The 15,291-nt window shown below is 56.9% G+C and overlaps 2 gene segments (V, D, J or C); both read left to right on the top strand.

Annotated features, from left to right (window-relative positions):
- The first annotated feature begins 10,021 nt into the window (after nt 1-10,021).
- On the top strand, nt 10,022-11,518 carry LOC135361664 (immunoglobulin heavy constant gamma 2-like). The segment is given in 4 exon segments: nt 10,022-10,028; nt 10,420-10,710; nt 11,002-11,031; nt 11,163-11,518. Coding segments are annotated over 4 exon segments (684 nt in total).
- LOC135361494 (immunoglobulin heavy constant gamma 1-like) lies at nt 11,169-14,921 on the top strand. The segment is given in 4 exon segments: nt 11,169-11,486; nt 11,608-11,928; nt 13,428-13,558; nt 14,838-14,921. Coding segments are annotated over 3 exon segments (486 nt in total).
- The last annotated feature ends 370 nt before the right edge of the window (nt 14,922-15,291 follow it).

Raw genomic sequence — 15,291 nt, 5'->3', positions numbered from 1 at the left:
CCCACCTGGAAGGGTGTACGAGACAATGCCTTTATTTCCAATGAACACATAAGAAGTCATCTTTGGGTCCATTTCTGACACTTGCACAATATTTCCTAAAAGCATTTGTAACTGACAGAATATCCAGAATACGTACAGCACTCCTGCAAATCAATTGGAAAAATCACACAATTCGAGAGAGAAATGGATACGGGAATTGAACCGATGTTTCACAATAGATCTGAATAGCCGTTAAACCTATGGGAAGGATGCGGGGCCTCCCTAGGTACACGGGAAGTGATCATTTCTGAGAAACCGCAGGAGAGAAAGTGGTTTCATTCCAACAGGGCAGAGCCGCTTGTACCAGAATAAATTCGCAGGCAGCAAGTATAAACTAGAAGCACTGCTCGGCCAACAGAGATCAGAAGACAGCGGAGAAACGCCAGAAGCAAGCAGATACTGGAGAAGATCGCTCCCGGGAAAGATCTGTCTGAAGGCAAAGCCCAGTCGTGCAGCAGGTGCAGTCAGAGGGCAGGCAGAATCCGCCGCCGGCCCGGGTCCAGGCAGGCCATGGGGCTCGGGGCCACACCTAGGGAGCAGCTGGGAATTAAGGGGAAGGAGTCAGCGAGGGGGAACCCCAAATTCTGTATGTAAGTGCTCTTCAAACCCTTGGCTGATCCCTTGACTGGGCACCTGTAGGGGAAACTAAGAGGGACCCAGCAGGCACACCAGCCAGAAGATCAAAGAACAGAGGGCCAGCTCCTCATACCAGACAGAGGAACCCACACAAACATGTGCACACAGGCTCACATGCACATGGAGACACATGCACACACACACACAGGCTGTCCCAGGTCAGTGAATAAAGGGCAGCATTGTGGGTCCACGCAGGGCACTGTGCAGGCAGGAAGGTGTGATGCCAGAGCAGGGCAGCCTGGAGGTTGAGGGCACAGTGCCTGCTGGGTGGAGCAGCCAGTCCTGCTCCTGGACAGAAGGAGGCATGGGTGAGGGTGGATCCTGGAGGCCAGGACAGGGCCACAGCCCCAAAGAGGAACAGAGCATGGACAGCATAGACACGTATGCTCAGAGCATATATGTGCACTTAGGGCTTCCAGGGGTTTCAGGAGACACACAGGCCTGCAGGACATGACCACAGTGTGAAGGTAAGGCCTAGACCAGCCCATCACAGCTCCACACATGTCACAGGTGTGTCAAGAGTGGGCAGCTGCCCCAACAGGCCAGAATCAGATGCCACTCCATGGTCCCCACACCCGTGGTGAGCACCCACAGAACAGATCCATGACACAGTCCACCCCTGGCTGCAGCTGATACAGCAATCTTCCAGAGCCACTGGCTGTCCTCACAGCCAGGTCCAGCCTGCTCTTGGTCCCTGCCAGCCCTCTCTGGCCACACCACCCAGCTGTAGCCCCAGTAAGCACCCCATCTTCAGGACATGGTCTTGGGAAGGAGTGTGTGAGCAATGGGTGAGGTCCCCTGCCAGCAGGATGCCCAGGGTAGGCCAGGGGTTCCATGACCTGCCTGCCCCCAGGGGGACTCATGGCCTCACACACTCACCCCCAGAGCCACTCCCACCAGGCAGTGGGACAAAGGAACAGGGATGCAGGCTGGAATGTGCCCTGTATTATCCCCACATGGTCCAGAGCACAGTAGAGGCACAGCTAGGTCGGAGGAAACTACCATGGGCCTGGAACCTGGACATCACCCAAAATTTAGATAGATGATGATAGATGATGATAGATAGATAGATTAGATAGATAGATAGATAGATAGATAGATAGATAGATAGATAGATAGATGATAGATAGATAGATAGATGATAGATAGATAGATAATAGATGATAGATAGATGATAGATAGATAGATGATAGATGATAGATAGATAGATAGATAGATAGATGATAGATAGATAGATAATAGATGATAGATGATAGAGACAGAGAGATGGGTGGATGATAGATGGACGGATAGATAGAGACATGGATGGATATATGATAGATGATAGATAGATGACAGATAGATAGATGATAGATAGATAGATGATAGATAGATAGATAGATAGATAGATAGATAGATAGATAGATAGATAGATAGATAATAGATGATAGATGATAGAGACAGAGAGATGGGTGGATGATAGATGGACGGATAGATAGAGACATGGATGGATAGATGATAGATGATATAGATAGATAGATAGATAGATAGATAGATAGATAGATAGATAGATAGATAGATAGATGATAGAGACAGAGAGATGGGTGGATGGTAGATGGATAGATGGATGGATAGATAGAGACATGGATGGATATATGATAGATGATAGATGATAGATAGATAGATAGATAGATAGATAGATAGATAGATAGATAGATGATAGATAGATGATAGATAGATAGATAGATGATAGATAGATAGTGGATGCATGGATGGATGATTGGATAAAAGGATGAATAGATGGAGCGATGGGTGGTTGGAGAGATAGATGATAGATAGATAGATAGATAGATAGATAGATAGATAGATAGATAGATGATGGATAGATGATGGATAGATGATAGATAGATAGATGTTGGACACATAGATGGATAGATACAAGGATGGATGGTTAGATAGATATATAGATAAATGATGGATAAATGGATGGATAGATACATGATAGATAGTGGATGGATGGATGGATGGATGATTGGATAGATGAATGAATGGATGGATAGATGGATGGATGGATGGATAGAGAGATAGATGATAGATAGATGATAGAGATAGATGATAGATAGATAATAGATGGATGGATGGATACATTAATGAATGGATGGATTGAGGAATACATAGATAGATGATGATATAGATAGATGATGATGATGATGATAGATAGATAGATAGATAGATAGATAGATAGATAGATAGATAGATAGATAATATATAGATAGATACATAGATGATGGAGAGATAGATGGACAGATGGATGGATAGATAGAGACATGGATGGATGGATGGATGGATGGATGGATGGATGGATGGATGGATAGAGAGATACATACATACATACATATATGGATGGATGGATAGATGGATACATAGATAATAGATGGATAGATAGTGAGATGGAGGTATGGATGGATGATAGATGGGTAGATAGATAATGGATGGATGCATTGATAGAGAGATATATGATAGAGAGATGGATGGATGGATAGATGATAGATAGATAGATGATAGATGATACAGATAGATAGATGATAGATAATAGATAGATGATAGATAATAGATAGATGATAGATAATGGAGGGATACATTGATAGATGATAGATGATGGATAGATACATGGATGGATACATAGATAGATACATAGATACATAGATAGATACATAGATGATTGATAGATGATAGAGAGATAGATAGATGATACATAGATGTTAGATAGATGGACAGATAGATACATGGATGTAAGAATGCATGGATGGATGGATGGATTGATAGATATGGATGGATGAATAGATAGATAAATACATAGGTGGAAGGATAGATAGATAGATGATAGATAATAGATGAATAGATGAATATATGGATGGATAGATGATAGATAGATAGATGACAGATAGATGATAGAGAGAGAAAGATATAGATAGATGATAGATTAAATAGATAGATGATAGATAGATAGATAGATAGATAGATAGATAGATAGATAGATAGATAGATAGATGATAGATAGATAGATGATAGATTGATAGATTGATAGATATAGATAGATGATAGATAGATATAGATAGATGATGGATAGATAGATGGATAGACACATGGATGAATGGATGGATGGATGGATGGATGGATGAATAGATAGATGGAGAGGTGGATGTAAGGATAGATGATAGATAGATAGATGATAGATAGATGATAGAATAAGATTTTAAGAGAGTTTTGTTCATTTTGAGCTGACAAGACCCACCCCCACTTACAAGTTTCTGGGGGGCCAAGGCCTGGGTTCCTCCCCCCATCTCCTGGACTGGGGGTCCCCCAAGGACGGAGCTGAGTGTCTTCCCTCTCTGACTGGTGCCCCAGATCAGGAGACCTGCCCCATGGACAACAGCACGAGGACAACAAGGGCTCGGCTCACACCGGCCCCCAGAGCCAGATGCCGTTGCACACGGCAGAATGCATCTCCTCCAAGCCTGGAAGGCCGGTGTGCCTGTCACCGGTCAGGAGGGCCAGCAGAGGCCTGGCACACGGGGACCACAAGCTGAGAGCAGGCCGCGGGGTGGACACTGCCAGGGATGTTGCCTTCACGGGCCCTCCTGGCAGTAAGGGGCTGCCTTCTCAGGGTCCCTCTGTCCCTCTTTCTTTCCTTCTGTTATGAACCCAGCACAGTGTGCTGAATGCTGGCCCCCGAGAGCTATGTCCACGGCCTAATCCCAGGAACCTTGAATGTGACCTTGTTTGGAAAAGTGTCTTTGCAGATGTGATTGACGTTAAAGATCTTCAGATGAGATGGTCCAGGCCCTAAATCTCATGGCAGGTGTCCTTCCAAGGGGCTGAGGAGGAGACACACAGACACAGAGGAGAAGCCCCATGAAGACGGAGATGTGGGTGGGAGGGATGGGGCCACAAGCCCAGGAGTGACCCTGACCCGTGGAAGGTGCTCAGTCACGCCGGGCACGGACCCTGACCTGTGAAGGTGCTGGGTCATGCTGTGCACAGACCCTGACCCGTGGAAGGTGCTCGGTGATGCTGGGCACAGACCCTGAGCCCTGGAAGGAGCTCAGTCACGCTGGGCACAGACCCTGACCTGTGAAGGTGCTGGGTCACTCCGTGCACAGACCCTGACCCGTGGAAGGTGCTCGGTGATGCTGGACACAGACCCTGGGCAAAGACCCTCACCCATGGAAATTGATCAATGATGCCAGGCACAGACCCTGACACAGGGAAGGTGCTGGTTCATGCCGGGCACAGACCCTAAACCATACAAGGTGCTGGTTCATGCTGTCAGGCACAGACCCTAAACCATGGAAGGTGCTCGGTGACGCTGGGCACAGACCCTAACCCATGGAATATGCCCCGTTAATCTTAGCAGAGTGCACGTCAGACCTCTTACCTGACTTCCTGGTAATTCCACAAGGCTATACAAGTCTACACATGACTCACACTCCCCTTGGGGAGTGCAGGCAGCAGCCGTCCCCACACCATCTCAGTGCCGTCATCCCCGTGACTTCCTTCTCTTACGACTGGAAGACCGTGTTCTTGCACACTGGTTTAGGTTTCTAGATAACGAGAGCAGAAAGGAGCCTTCGCACACATCCCAGAGCCCCTCCATGGGCCCAGATGGTGTTATGAATAGCTTGCATGCGTGTGCTACGTTTGTTAAGAACGATGAGCCAGTATTAGCAGATCACCGTGAACTAAAGTCCACAGTTCACGTTGGTCTCACCACCCATGGTGTCCCCGTCTATGAGCCTGACCAATGCATCCCATGCCGCCCAACCCCAGGCCTGCGGGGCACTGTCCATGGTGCTGCCCGGTCTGCCCTGCTCTGGAGGATGCTGTCCACGTGCTCCACCATCTCATCGCCAACAGACTAAGTTCCCTTCCACAGAAGATCCCCTCTGCGCCCCCATTCCTTCCTCGCCCTCCCCCGGCCCCGGAAACACCTCACCCCCCCCAACTGTAATGTGCTTTCTACGCAGTGCAGGGCAATAGGGCAGCGTGGAGCCTTCTGCAGCTGGTCCCCTGACTCGGCACACACCGGCCAGAGTGGGGTCCACACGTGCCCATAGGGGCTGACTGCCCGGGTGGCTCCTAGGAACGGGCCTGAGAGGTGCAGGTGTGCGGGGACTTGGGGCGGGAGCCCTCCTGCACCGTCACACACAAAACACTCCCTTTCCATAAGAGAGAGCATCCAGGGATCCAAGCTCATGGTCACTGCTTGAAAGAGGTGCTGTGTCGGAGCCCATACAGATTCTGCCCCCAGCAATCCTGAAGAGAGGAAACCCCAGCAGCCTGACGTGGAGGGGAAGCCATGGTACATTTCCCTCTCCAGCAGCATGACGGCCCACCAGCTTGGCCTTCCCCGAAGCCTGACGTACGGCCCCCACGCGTGCACCTTGCACCCGCCTTGCAAATGAGTCACCAGAAGGGACACCCTCCTGTCCGAACATGCCCATCAGGCGGCTCCTCCCTGCATTCCTCCACATGAGGTCTCCCGATTCCGGCCTCTGCCAATCGACAGTCTCGGGGCATTTGCAGGAGGGAAGCAGGTCCCAGAGCCTGCGTGAGGTGGTCTTCTCCAGAGGACTTACTAACAGCTGCGGGCCTGGGTCCCGGGCTGCGTCCTGACGGTCCTCGAGGAAATCCCTCCTTCTTTATCCTAGAGAATCTAAAAGGTTGTTCATTCTGTGTGGACAGCCCGGGATTGGGCCACAGGACAGGCCAGGGGGAGCCGATGGCTCACGATCGTCCGATGGGCGGGGGTCGATCCAGCCACACAGGCTCCCAGGGGAAGGCAGTCGGGGGCAAGGGCAGACCCTCCCAAGGGCTGCCCAGCTCTGCTTCGGGGCTCACGGCGAGACCCTCTGAGGTTGCTGACATGGTTTCCACTGGGTGTGGGGACTCAGTACACAGCGCCCTTCAGATGCACCGCCCTCCAAACATGCGATTTGATGTCAGATTATTTAGAGCCAAGGCATGGATGGAGCCAAAGGAGGACACGATTCTACTGGGAGGCCATCCTGCTGTGTGGACAGGGCAAGCCCAGGGCTGGTCCGCAGGCTACAGGTGGGACAGTCTGCACCCACGCTGCAAGCTCACTGGGGCACAAGGAGGAGCCCACCAGGGCTGGGGGCACCACAGGGCTCAGCTGAGAGCAGCTTAGACTGCTCTGCCAGGGAGCAGGCAGCAAGCATATCCCTGCAGGAGGCAGAGAGCTAAGAGCATCCTGTGGAGGGGGGTTCCTGTGCTCTCCCTTGGGCCCCTGGGCACCCACCACACCCCACCCCCGCAGACTCCCGTGGGGCACCCTTGGCTGTGTCCGGACTCCCCCACTGGCTGTTTGAGACAGAAACCACCCAGAAGAAAAGGGAACTTCAGGAAGCAAGCCAAGCCTCTTGGTTTCAATCCTGTTCTTAGTCTTCCCAGGGCTGCCTGGAGGCTAGGAAGCAAGGCTGTGGGCACAGAGCTCAGCCACAAGGAGCCACGTGTGCCTGGGGCCACAGCAGGGAGGAGGTGGGGTGCAGGGGCGAGCATGGCTGCAGGGGAGCGGCTCCCACAGCCCCAACCATGCTGAGTGTGATCTGCATGGAGCAAAGATGAGGGACTGAGGTGGGGATAGCAGAACCAGCTACAGGAGCTGAGGAACACCAGGCCCTCAGGACCCCATGGAGGGACTGGAGCAGGTGAGCCCGCACGGGGGAAGGCAGGCTGCCTGAAGTCCATGGCACCACCCAGGGCAGGGACGAGGGAGGCACGGGAGGGGCTCACCCACACCAACACTGCTGAATGCACCAGACGCTGACAGAGGGGGGCCAGGACCGGGACCTTCAAGGACCATGACGGGCATGGTGGGCAGAAGCCTGAGGGCTGCCCTTCACCACCTGTGCTGGGAGCCGGGGGCTGCACCAGCTTGAGCCACTGCAGGACCAATGCCAACATGGACAGATGGGTCTGAGGTGAGGACACAGAAAGGAGCTGGCTCAGCACAGGGGAGGAGGAGGAGGACACCAGGTGGACTGAGGGTCCTGTCCAGGCAAAGGGAGCCGGCTCAAGCCCCAGGGCAGGGTCAGAGGTGTTGGCCATGAGGCCCTGGGCTGCACCAGATGAGCAGCAGATGAGTGGAGCAGACCAGGCGGGGCTGGTACGGCTCCCATGTGCTCAGGACCCAGACAGCAGGGAGGCTGATCAGGGAGCTCAACATGCTACAGGAGTCCAGGGGATGAGGGTCAGAGGCCAAACCTGGGCTCAGGGGAGCAGACAGAGCTTGTGCAGGTGAGCAGGGGCAAGTGGGTTAACAGCAGGGGCAGGGGCTTCTGTGGGGCAGGGCGGATTCTGATAAGCTGTCAGGGGAAGGACAAGGCAACCCTGGTCTGAACCCAGGGCCTAGAGCTGAGGAGCTCCCAGTGCAGGAGGCAGGAGGGTGGCAAAGCCTGGAATCCTACAGCAGCTCAGGGGTGTGGGTTCTGACTGCTCAGTGCTGAGAGCTAAAGGACAGGGGAGGCAGGGGCCAAGGGTGGAGAGGGCTGGGGCCTGAGCTGGCAGGACCAGGTCTCCAATCTGCACAGGCAAGTGCCTAGAAGGCTGAGAGGCCATAAAGAGGGGCGGCGGCAGGGGGGAGGGTGGGCAGGTAGAGTAGCAGCTGGGAGGAGGTGAATGGACAGGGATCCCAGATGGGAAGGAGCTACCACCAGGCCAGGAGCTGAGGGGAGCCGGGAGAGCTTGGACAGGTGAGCAGGGGCAAGTGGGAGAGCAGGAGGAGTAGGGGACTGCCCCGGGTTCAGGGGAGTAGGCCTAGCTTCTGCAGGTGAGCAGGGGCAGGTGGAGAGCAGGAGGGGAGGGGGGCTGCCCCAGGGGCTCAGGGGAGCAGGCAGAGCTTCTGCAGGTGAGCAGGGGCAGGTGGGAGAGCAGGAGGAGTAGGGGGCTGCCCCAGGCTCAGGGGAGCAGGCCTAGCTTTTGCAGGTGAGCAGGGGCAGGTGGAGAGCAGGAGGGGAGGGGGTCTGTCCCAGGGGCTCAGGGGAGCAGGCAGAGCTTCTGCAGGTGAGCAGGGGCAGGTGGGAGGGCAGGAAGAGCAGAGGGCTGCCCCAGGCTCAGGGAGGCCGGCCTAGCTTCTGCAGGTGAGCAGGGGCAGGTGGAGAGCAGAAGGGGAGGGGGGCTGCCCCAGGGGCTCAGGGGAGCAGGAAGAGCTGGTGCAGGTGAGCAGGGGCAGGTGGGAGAGCAGGAGGAGTAGGGGGCTGCCTGGGGCTCAGGGGAGCAGGCCTAGCTTCTGCAGGTGAGCAGGGGCAGGTGGAGAGCAGGAGGGGAGGGGGGCTGACCCAGAGGATCAGGGGAGCAGACAGAGCTTGTGGAGGTGAGCGGGGGCAGGTGGAGAGCAGGATGAGTAGGGGGCAGCCCCAGGGACTCAGGGGAGCAGGCAGAGCTTGTGAAGGTGAGCAGGGGCAGGTGGAGAGCAGGATGGGCAGGGGCAGCCCCAGGAGCTCCGGGGATGAAGGGCAGGACTGAGCTCGAAGAAGCTCTGGACTAGGTGGAAGCTGAGCAGGTGCAGCCTATAGATACAGCTGAGGGCTCAGGCCCAGGTGACGTCCCTGCACATGGGGTACAGGGTGAGGGGCTGGCCCAGGGGGACAAGTTAGGGTGGAGAGTAGAGCCTCGGTGGGAAGGTCTCTGAGGAGGAAGGGTCAGTGGTGGCCACCTTTGAGGGGCTGAGCGGGGGCCTAGGTCTTTGGTCCGGGGCGCGAGCCATGTTCTGGAGGCTCATAGGGACGAGGAACAGAAGAGGTGGACATGCCTCAGCCAGGCGGGGAGGCACGGGGCAGTGGACCCAGTGGAGGAGAGAGCAAGGGGCCCCATCAGAGCTTGAGGCAGAGCTGCCAGCCTGGGGTGTGGGTGGGAGGGGACACCAGACAGGGTCCTCAGCCTTAGCAGAGGGGACCAGGGTCGGAGGGGATAGGCCTGTCTGGGTTTGGGGGGCTGAGATGCCCTGAGGTGCTGGCACCATGCAGGGAGGACAGCCAGGGCAGGGCATGTCTCCCCCCACCATGCTGACGGGCAGACAGGCTCAGGAAAGACGTGGGCTGAAGGAGGACTCTGGGGAGAGCAAGGAGCTGGACAGGCCCCAGAGCAGGGGTGGCCAAGGCCAGGGGCACGGGCTGGGAGGGGCCTTGAGTGAGCTCAGGAAGCCTTGCCAGGAAGGCCTGAGGAGGGTCCAGTGCATTTGGGGCAGGGCCGGGGGCCGGGGCTGCTTGGCTGCAGAGCTGACCCAGAATATGTGGGGCCTGGAGGGCAGTTGGCAGGCCTTGTTGAGGGCTCTGGGCTGAGGGGCATGGGCAGTGGGTGGACGTTCCCGCTGGCCCAAGGCACAATCAAGCTGGGACAGCATGGCAGTGGACTCAGGGGACTAGCAGGAGCCGGCTGGGAGCAGGTGCCACAGGTCAGGGCTCAGACAGAGGGCTCAGTCAGGCTGCACACCCAGAGAAAGCCTGAGTGGGGACCCAAGGCCTGAGTCCCAGGGGACTCTGACCCATGTGGTCACCCATCACTGACCAAGCTCATGAGTCCAGCACCTGTGGCCACAGAGCGCTAAGCCAGGCAGCTGGTCTGCGCATGTCCAGGGAGCACATGGGCACTGGGCCCAGGGGCACCCCAGCCTGGGCACCTGCTGTCCTGCCCCAGCCCTGAAGGGGTGAGAGCCTGGTGGTCACACAGCCTCCTCTCTTGCAGCCTCCGCCACGGCCCCATCGGTTTTCCCACTGGCCCCCAGCTGCGGGACCACATCTGGCTCCACAGTGGCCCTGGCCTGCCTGGTGTCCAGCTACTTCCCCGAGCCTGTGACTGTGTCCTGGAACTCCGGCTCCTTGACCAGTGGTGTGCACACCTTCCCGTCCGTCCTGCAGTCCTCAGGGCTCTACTCTCTCAGCAGCATGGTGACAGTGCCCTCCAGCAGGTGGCCCAGTGACACCTTCACCTGCACTGTGGCCCACCCGGCCAGTAAGACCAAGGTGGACAAGAAAGGTGAGAGGACGGGCCTCAGAGACGGTGTCCACCGGGAGACAGGCCAGGTCAGCTGGCCCACCTGGACCCCAGGGCACAGGGGAAGCCCTGCTGTCTCCCCCACATGAAGGTCTCCCAATTCGGGAAGGGGGTCCTCTGGGTGTTGCTGCCTGGTCCACTGTGAGCACAGGCGGCTTACCCCCACTCCAGTCCCTGGTCTGAGAAGCCCCCAAGACCTGGCCCTCACCTACACCCACCCGAACCTGTGCCCACTCCAGACACCCAGTAACGCCCACTCTGCTCTCTCTGCAGTGCCCAAAGAATGTGCCTGCAAATGTCCAGGTGAGTCAGCAGGACCTTGCCCTCCACCCCAAGCAGATGGCCAGCATCCAGCCACAGTCTGGTGGGGGGAATGGATGTTCAAGAGGAAGCCCACCCACATGCTGACCCCTGCATTCTGTGTCCATTACTAGGCTGTTGTTTGCAGGAAGGACCTTTGGTCTTCATCTTCCCCCCCAAACCCAAGGACACCCTCTCCATTACCCGAACCCCCGAGGTCACATGCGTGGTGGTGGACCTGGAAGAACCTGAGGTCCAGATCAGCTGGTTCGTGGATGACCAGGAGGTGCACACAGCCAAGACGAAGGTGCCTGAGGAGCAGTTCAACAGCACCTACCGTGTGGTCAGTGTCCTCCCCATCGTGCACCAGGACTGGCTCAAGGGGAAGGAGTTCAAGTGCAAGGTCAACAGCAAAGCCCTCCCATCCCCCATCCAGAGGACCATCTCCAAGGCCAGAGGTGTGCAGCAGGGTGCGGGGTGCAGGGGTTAGGGTCGCAGGGAGGGTCAAGCAGGGTCCTGCAAACCTAGTCTAGCCCTCCACCCTGGGAGTGACCATCTGTGCTGACTCTGATCCCACAGGGCAGGCCCATCAGCCCAATGTGTACGTCCTGGCCCCATCCCGGGACGAGATGAACAAGAACACAGTCAGCGTGACCTGCCTGGTCAAAGACTTCTACCCATCTGAGGTTGATGTCGAGTGGCAGAGCAATGGCCAGCAGATGCCAGAAAGCAGTATCCGAACAACCCCACCCCAGCTGGATGCAGATGGGACCTACTTCCTCTACAGCAAGCTCTCAGTGGACAAGAACCAATGGCAGCGGGGAGAGGTCTTCATGTGTGAAGTCATGCATGAAGCTCTACACAACCACCACACACAGAAATCCATCTCCCAGTCTCCGGGTAAATGAACAACACGCCTGGGATCCCAGCAAGCCCCCCACCATGGGCTCTCAGGGTCCCACAAAGACGCCAGAGCCCCCACCCCTGTGTACATACCTCCCAGGCAGGCAGCCCTGCATGAAATAAAGCACCCAGCACTGCCCTGGGACCCTGCGATGCTGTCATGGTTCTTTCCGAGGCAGAGCTCAGGACCCCCGGACCTCTGGGCGGCACAGACAGGCCAGGCTCCAAGGCCAAGGGGTCACCATTGGTGGGAGGGAGCAGGTCCCACGGGGGCCACATCCCCTAGCGGGCAGGTCTGCGCTGGCTGCCACAGGATGTGGGCAGGAGTTGCCTGAGCAAGAGAGGGGACTTTGCCAGAGGTGGCAGCCACTCTGGGCCATCCCTCCAGTCAGAAGCTGCCCAGGGCTGGAGGGTATGGACAGGGATTGCAGAAGCCCCTCCAGAGCCCTCAGGGAAATGAGCACACAGTCCTACCCACCTCTGTACCAGCCCAAGTTGTGGGACACTGGCCTGTCCTCCGCCCTGGGCTCCCTGGGCCTCCTGAGACTCTGCGTGGTAGCTCTGTGCCCACGCAAGAGCCATGCCTGACCCATGTGTGGGGACAGGCCCTCCTTTGCCCTCAGGCACTCCACGAACAGGCCCCCGCCCTCCCTCAAATACAGGGGCCTTGCCTGGCTTCATCCTGCCTGGGGCCAGGCCGGTCCACTCCTGAGGACACTCACCCCATGCCCCAAAGGGGCAGAGGCAGGTGGCCCTGGGTGCCCAGGGGAGGGACCATCCCAGATGCCACTTGGGGCTGAGTCCAGACCCACTGAAAACAAGCCTGTCCCGCTGAGCAGTGCCACCTTCTCTCACACACTCACACTCACACTCACACACATGCTTATATATGCACATACATGCATACACACGTGTGTGTGCCCACAGTTACATGCATGTACATACACGTGTACATACACACACAGGCCTTAAATGATGGGCCTCACCCGGACAGCCTCCATGAGCCCAGACCAGAGCGGGTCTGGGGACCCTCACCCTGCACACCAGCCTGGTCCCCACCACCCCCCAACACCCATCAGCTGCTCAGCAGCTCATCCACACACTGACCACACTAAGCAGCCCTCCTCAGCCCCAGGGCACCTGCACCCCCTCCCAATATCCACGAAACCCCCACACCCAGCTTGTCCTGACGCTCCCACACACTCATATTCTAGGACACTCCCCGACACTGACCAGCCCTTCCCTGGACTCTGCTGACCCTCCCACCCTCTGGACCTGGCCCCCAGGGGAAGAGGGTGTGTGTCGGTCAGGGCGCCTTCCCCCATGAGGGTTCCAGCACAGGACAGAACAGAGAGGGAGGGGTCCCCCTGGCCAGGCCCAAGCTGGAGAGCTGGGGGTGCTGAGGCTGGCACCTGAGGTTGCAGAAGGCTGTGACTGTCCCCCAGGGAATGACCCCGATGGGCAGGCATGGCACTGATCACCCCCTTCCTGTCCAGAGCTGCTCCTGGACGACAGCTGTGCCGAGGACCAGGATGGGGAGCTGGACGGGCTGTGGACCACCATCTCCATCTTCATCACCCTCTTCCTGCTCAGCGTGTGCTACAGCGCCACTGTGACCCTCTTCAAGGTGGGCATCCCCACACGTACCCTCACTGCGGCCCGCTGTCTCTATGGTGTCCCCACACTGTCCCCATGGTGTCCCTACACTGTCCCATCGCTGTCCCCATGCTGTCCCCACATTGTCCCCACGCTGTCCTCAACCATCCCTTCGCTACAGCCCACTGTCCCAACACTGTCCCCACACTGACCCCATGCTGTCCCCACGCTGTCCTCACGTTGTTGCCATACTGTCCAAACACCATCACCTCACTGTAGCCAGCTTTCCTCATGCAGTCCCCACACCATCAACTCACTACGGCCCACTGTCCCCACACTGACCCCATGCTGTCCCCACGCTGTCCCCACACTGTCTCATCACTGTCCCCACACTGTTCCCATGCTCCCAGTACACTGTCCACATTCTCTCCCCACATTGTCCCCATGTTATCCCCTCGCTGTCCCCACACTGTCCCATGCTGTACTCATGCTCTACCCACACTATGGCCCACTGTCCCCACATTGTCCCCATGCTCTCCCCAAGCTGACCCAGAACTTTGCCCACACTGTTCCCACCCTGTTCCATGCTGTCCCCACACTGACAACACACTGTCCCCACACTATGCCCGGCTGGCCCCACACTGCCCCCCATGCTGTCCCCTCGCTTTCCACATACTGTCCCCATGGTGTCTCAATGATATCCCCATGCTGACCTCACACTGTCTCCACACTATGGCCCGCTATCCCCATGCTGTCTCCACACTGTCCACACACTATCTCCACACTGTCCCCATGCTGTCCCCACAGTCTCCACACTGTCCCCATACTGTCACCTCTGTCCCTGAGCTGTCCCCTCACAGTGGTCATGCTGTCCCCACAATGACCACACACTCTCCCCACACTGTCCCTGTGCTGTCCCCACACGGTCCCCATACTATTCCCACATGGGCCCCTCTGTGTCCCCACACTGTCCGCTCACTGACTACTCACTACCCCCTCGCTATCTCCACTGTGTCCCCACAGTCCCCTAGCTGTCTCCAAATTGTACCCACGATGTCCCCACACTAAGGTCCACTGTCCCCATGCTGTCGCCACAATGGTCCCATACTGTCTTCTCATTGTCCCACAGTGTCCCCTCTGTGGCCCCTCACTGACTACTCACTGGCCCCTCGCTGTCCCCTTGCTGTCCACATGCCATCCCCACCAGGACCCCCGCACACTACAGTGGTCCCGGGTGTGGGGGGCAGGCCCTGGCGGGAGGTGTCCTTCAGACTCCAGGCCACGCTCACTCCCTTGCCCGCCTGCTGCAGGTGAAGTGGATCTTCTCCTCGGTGGTGGAGCTGAAGCGCACGATCGTGCCCGACTATAGGAACATGATCGGGCAGGGGGCCTAGGGCCAGCCCTCTTGGGCGGGTGTCCAGGGCTGCCCTCGACCCCACATAGGAACCGGGTTAATCCGTTCATGCCGCTCGGCTTGCTGCCAGGCCCGCTCTCTGCCCTCCCACCTTGCCACCCTCTGACCTCACAGCCACCCTGGGCCTGCACCTCCACCCTCTGGGCTCGTGGACACCGTGGGCTGCATCTTGCCCCTGAACCCCCGTTTGGAGACTCAACATGACAGCAGGCCATGCCCCCGACCTGAGCTGACGGACACCTGCTGACCCCTCCTCAGCAGCCACCAAGATACTGCTGGGGCCGTGTGGACACTGAGGCATCAGGGCAAGATGGCCCTCACCAGGACAGCCCCAGGGTCGGAGTGCATGG

Source organism: Mirounga angustirostris, unplaced genomic scaffold, assembly GCF_029215605.1.
Source record: "Mirounga angustirostris isolate CCGP_5_RB_7025 unplaced genomic scaffold, mMirAng1.0.hap1 SCAF_9, whole genome shotgun sequence".
Classification (NCBI taxonomy): Eukaryota; Metazoa; Chordata; class Mammalia; order Carnivora; family Phocidae; genus Mirounga; species Mirounga angustirostris.
Note: the sequence above shows the minus strand (reverse complement) of the source record. Positions and strands in the feature narration are given on the sequence as shown.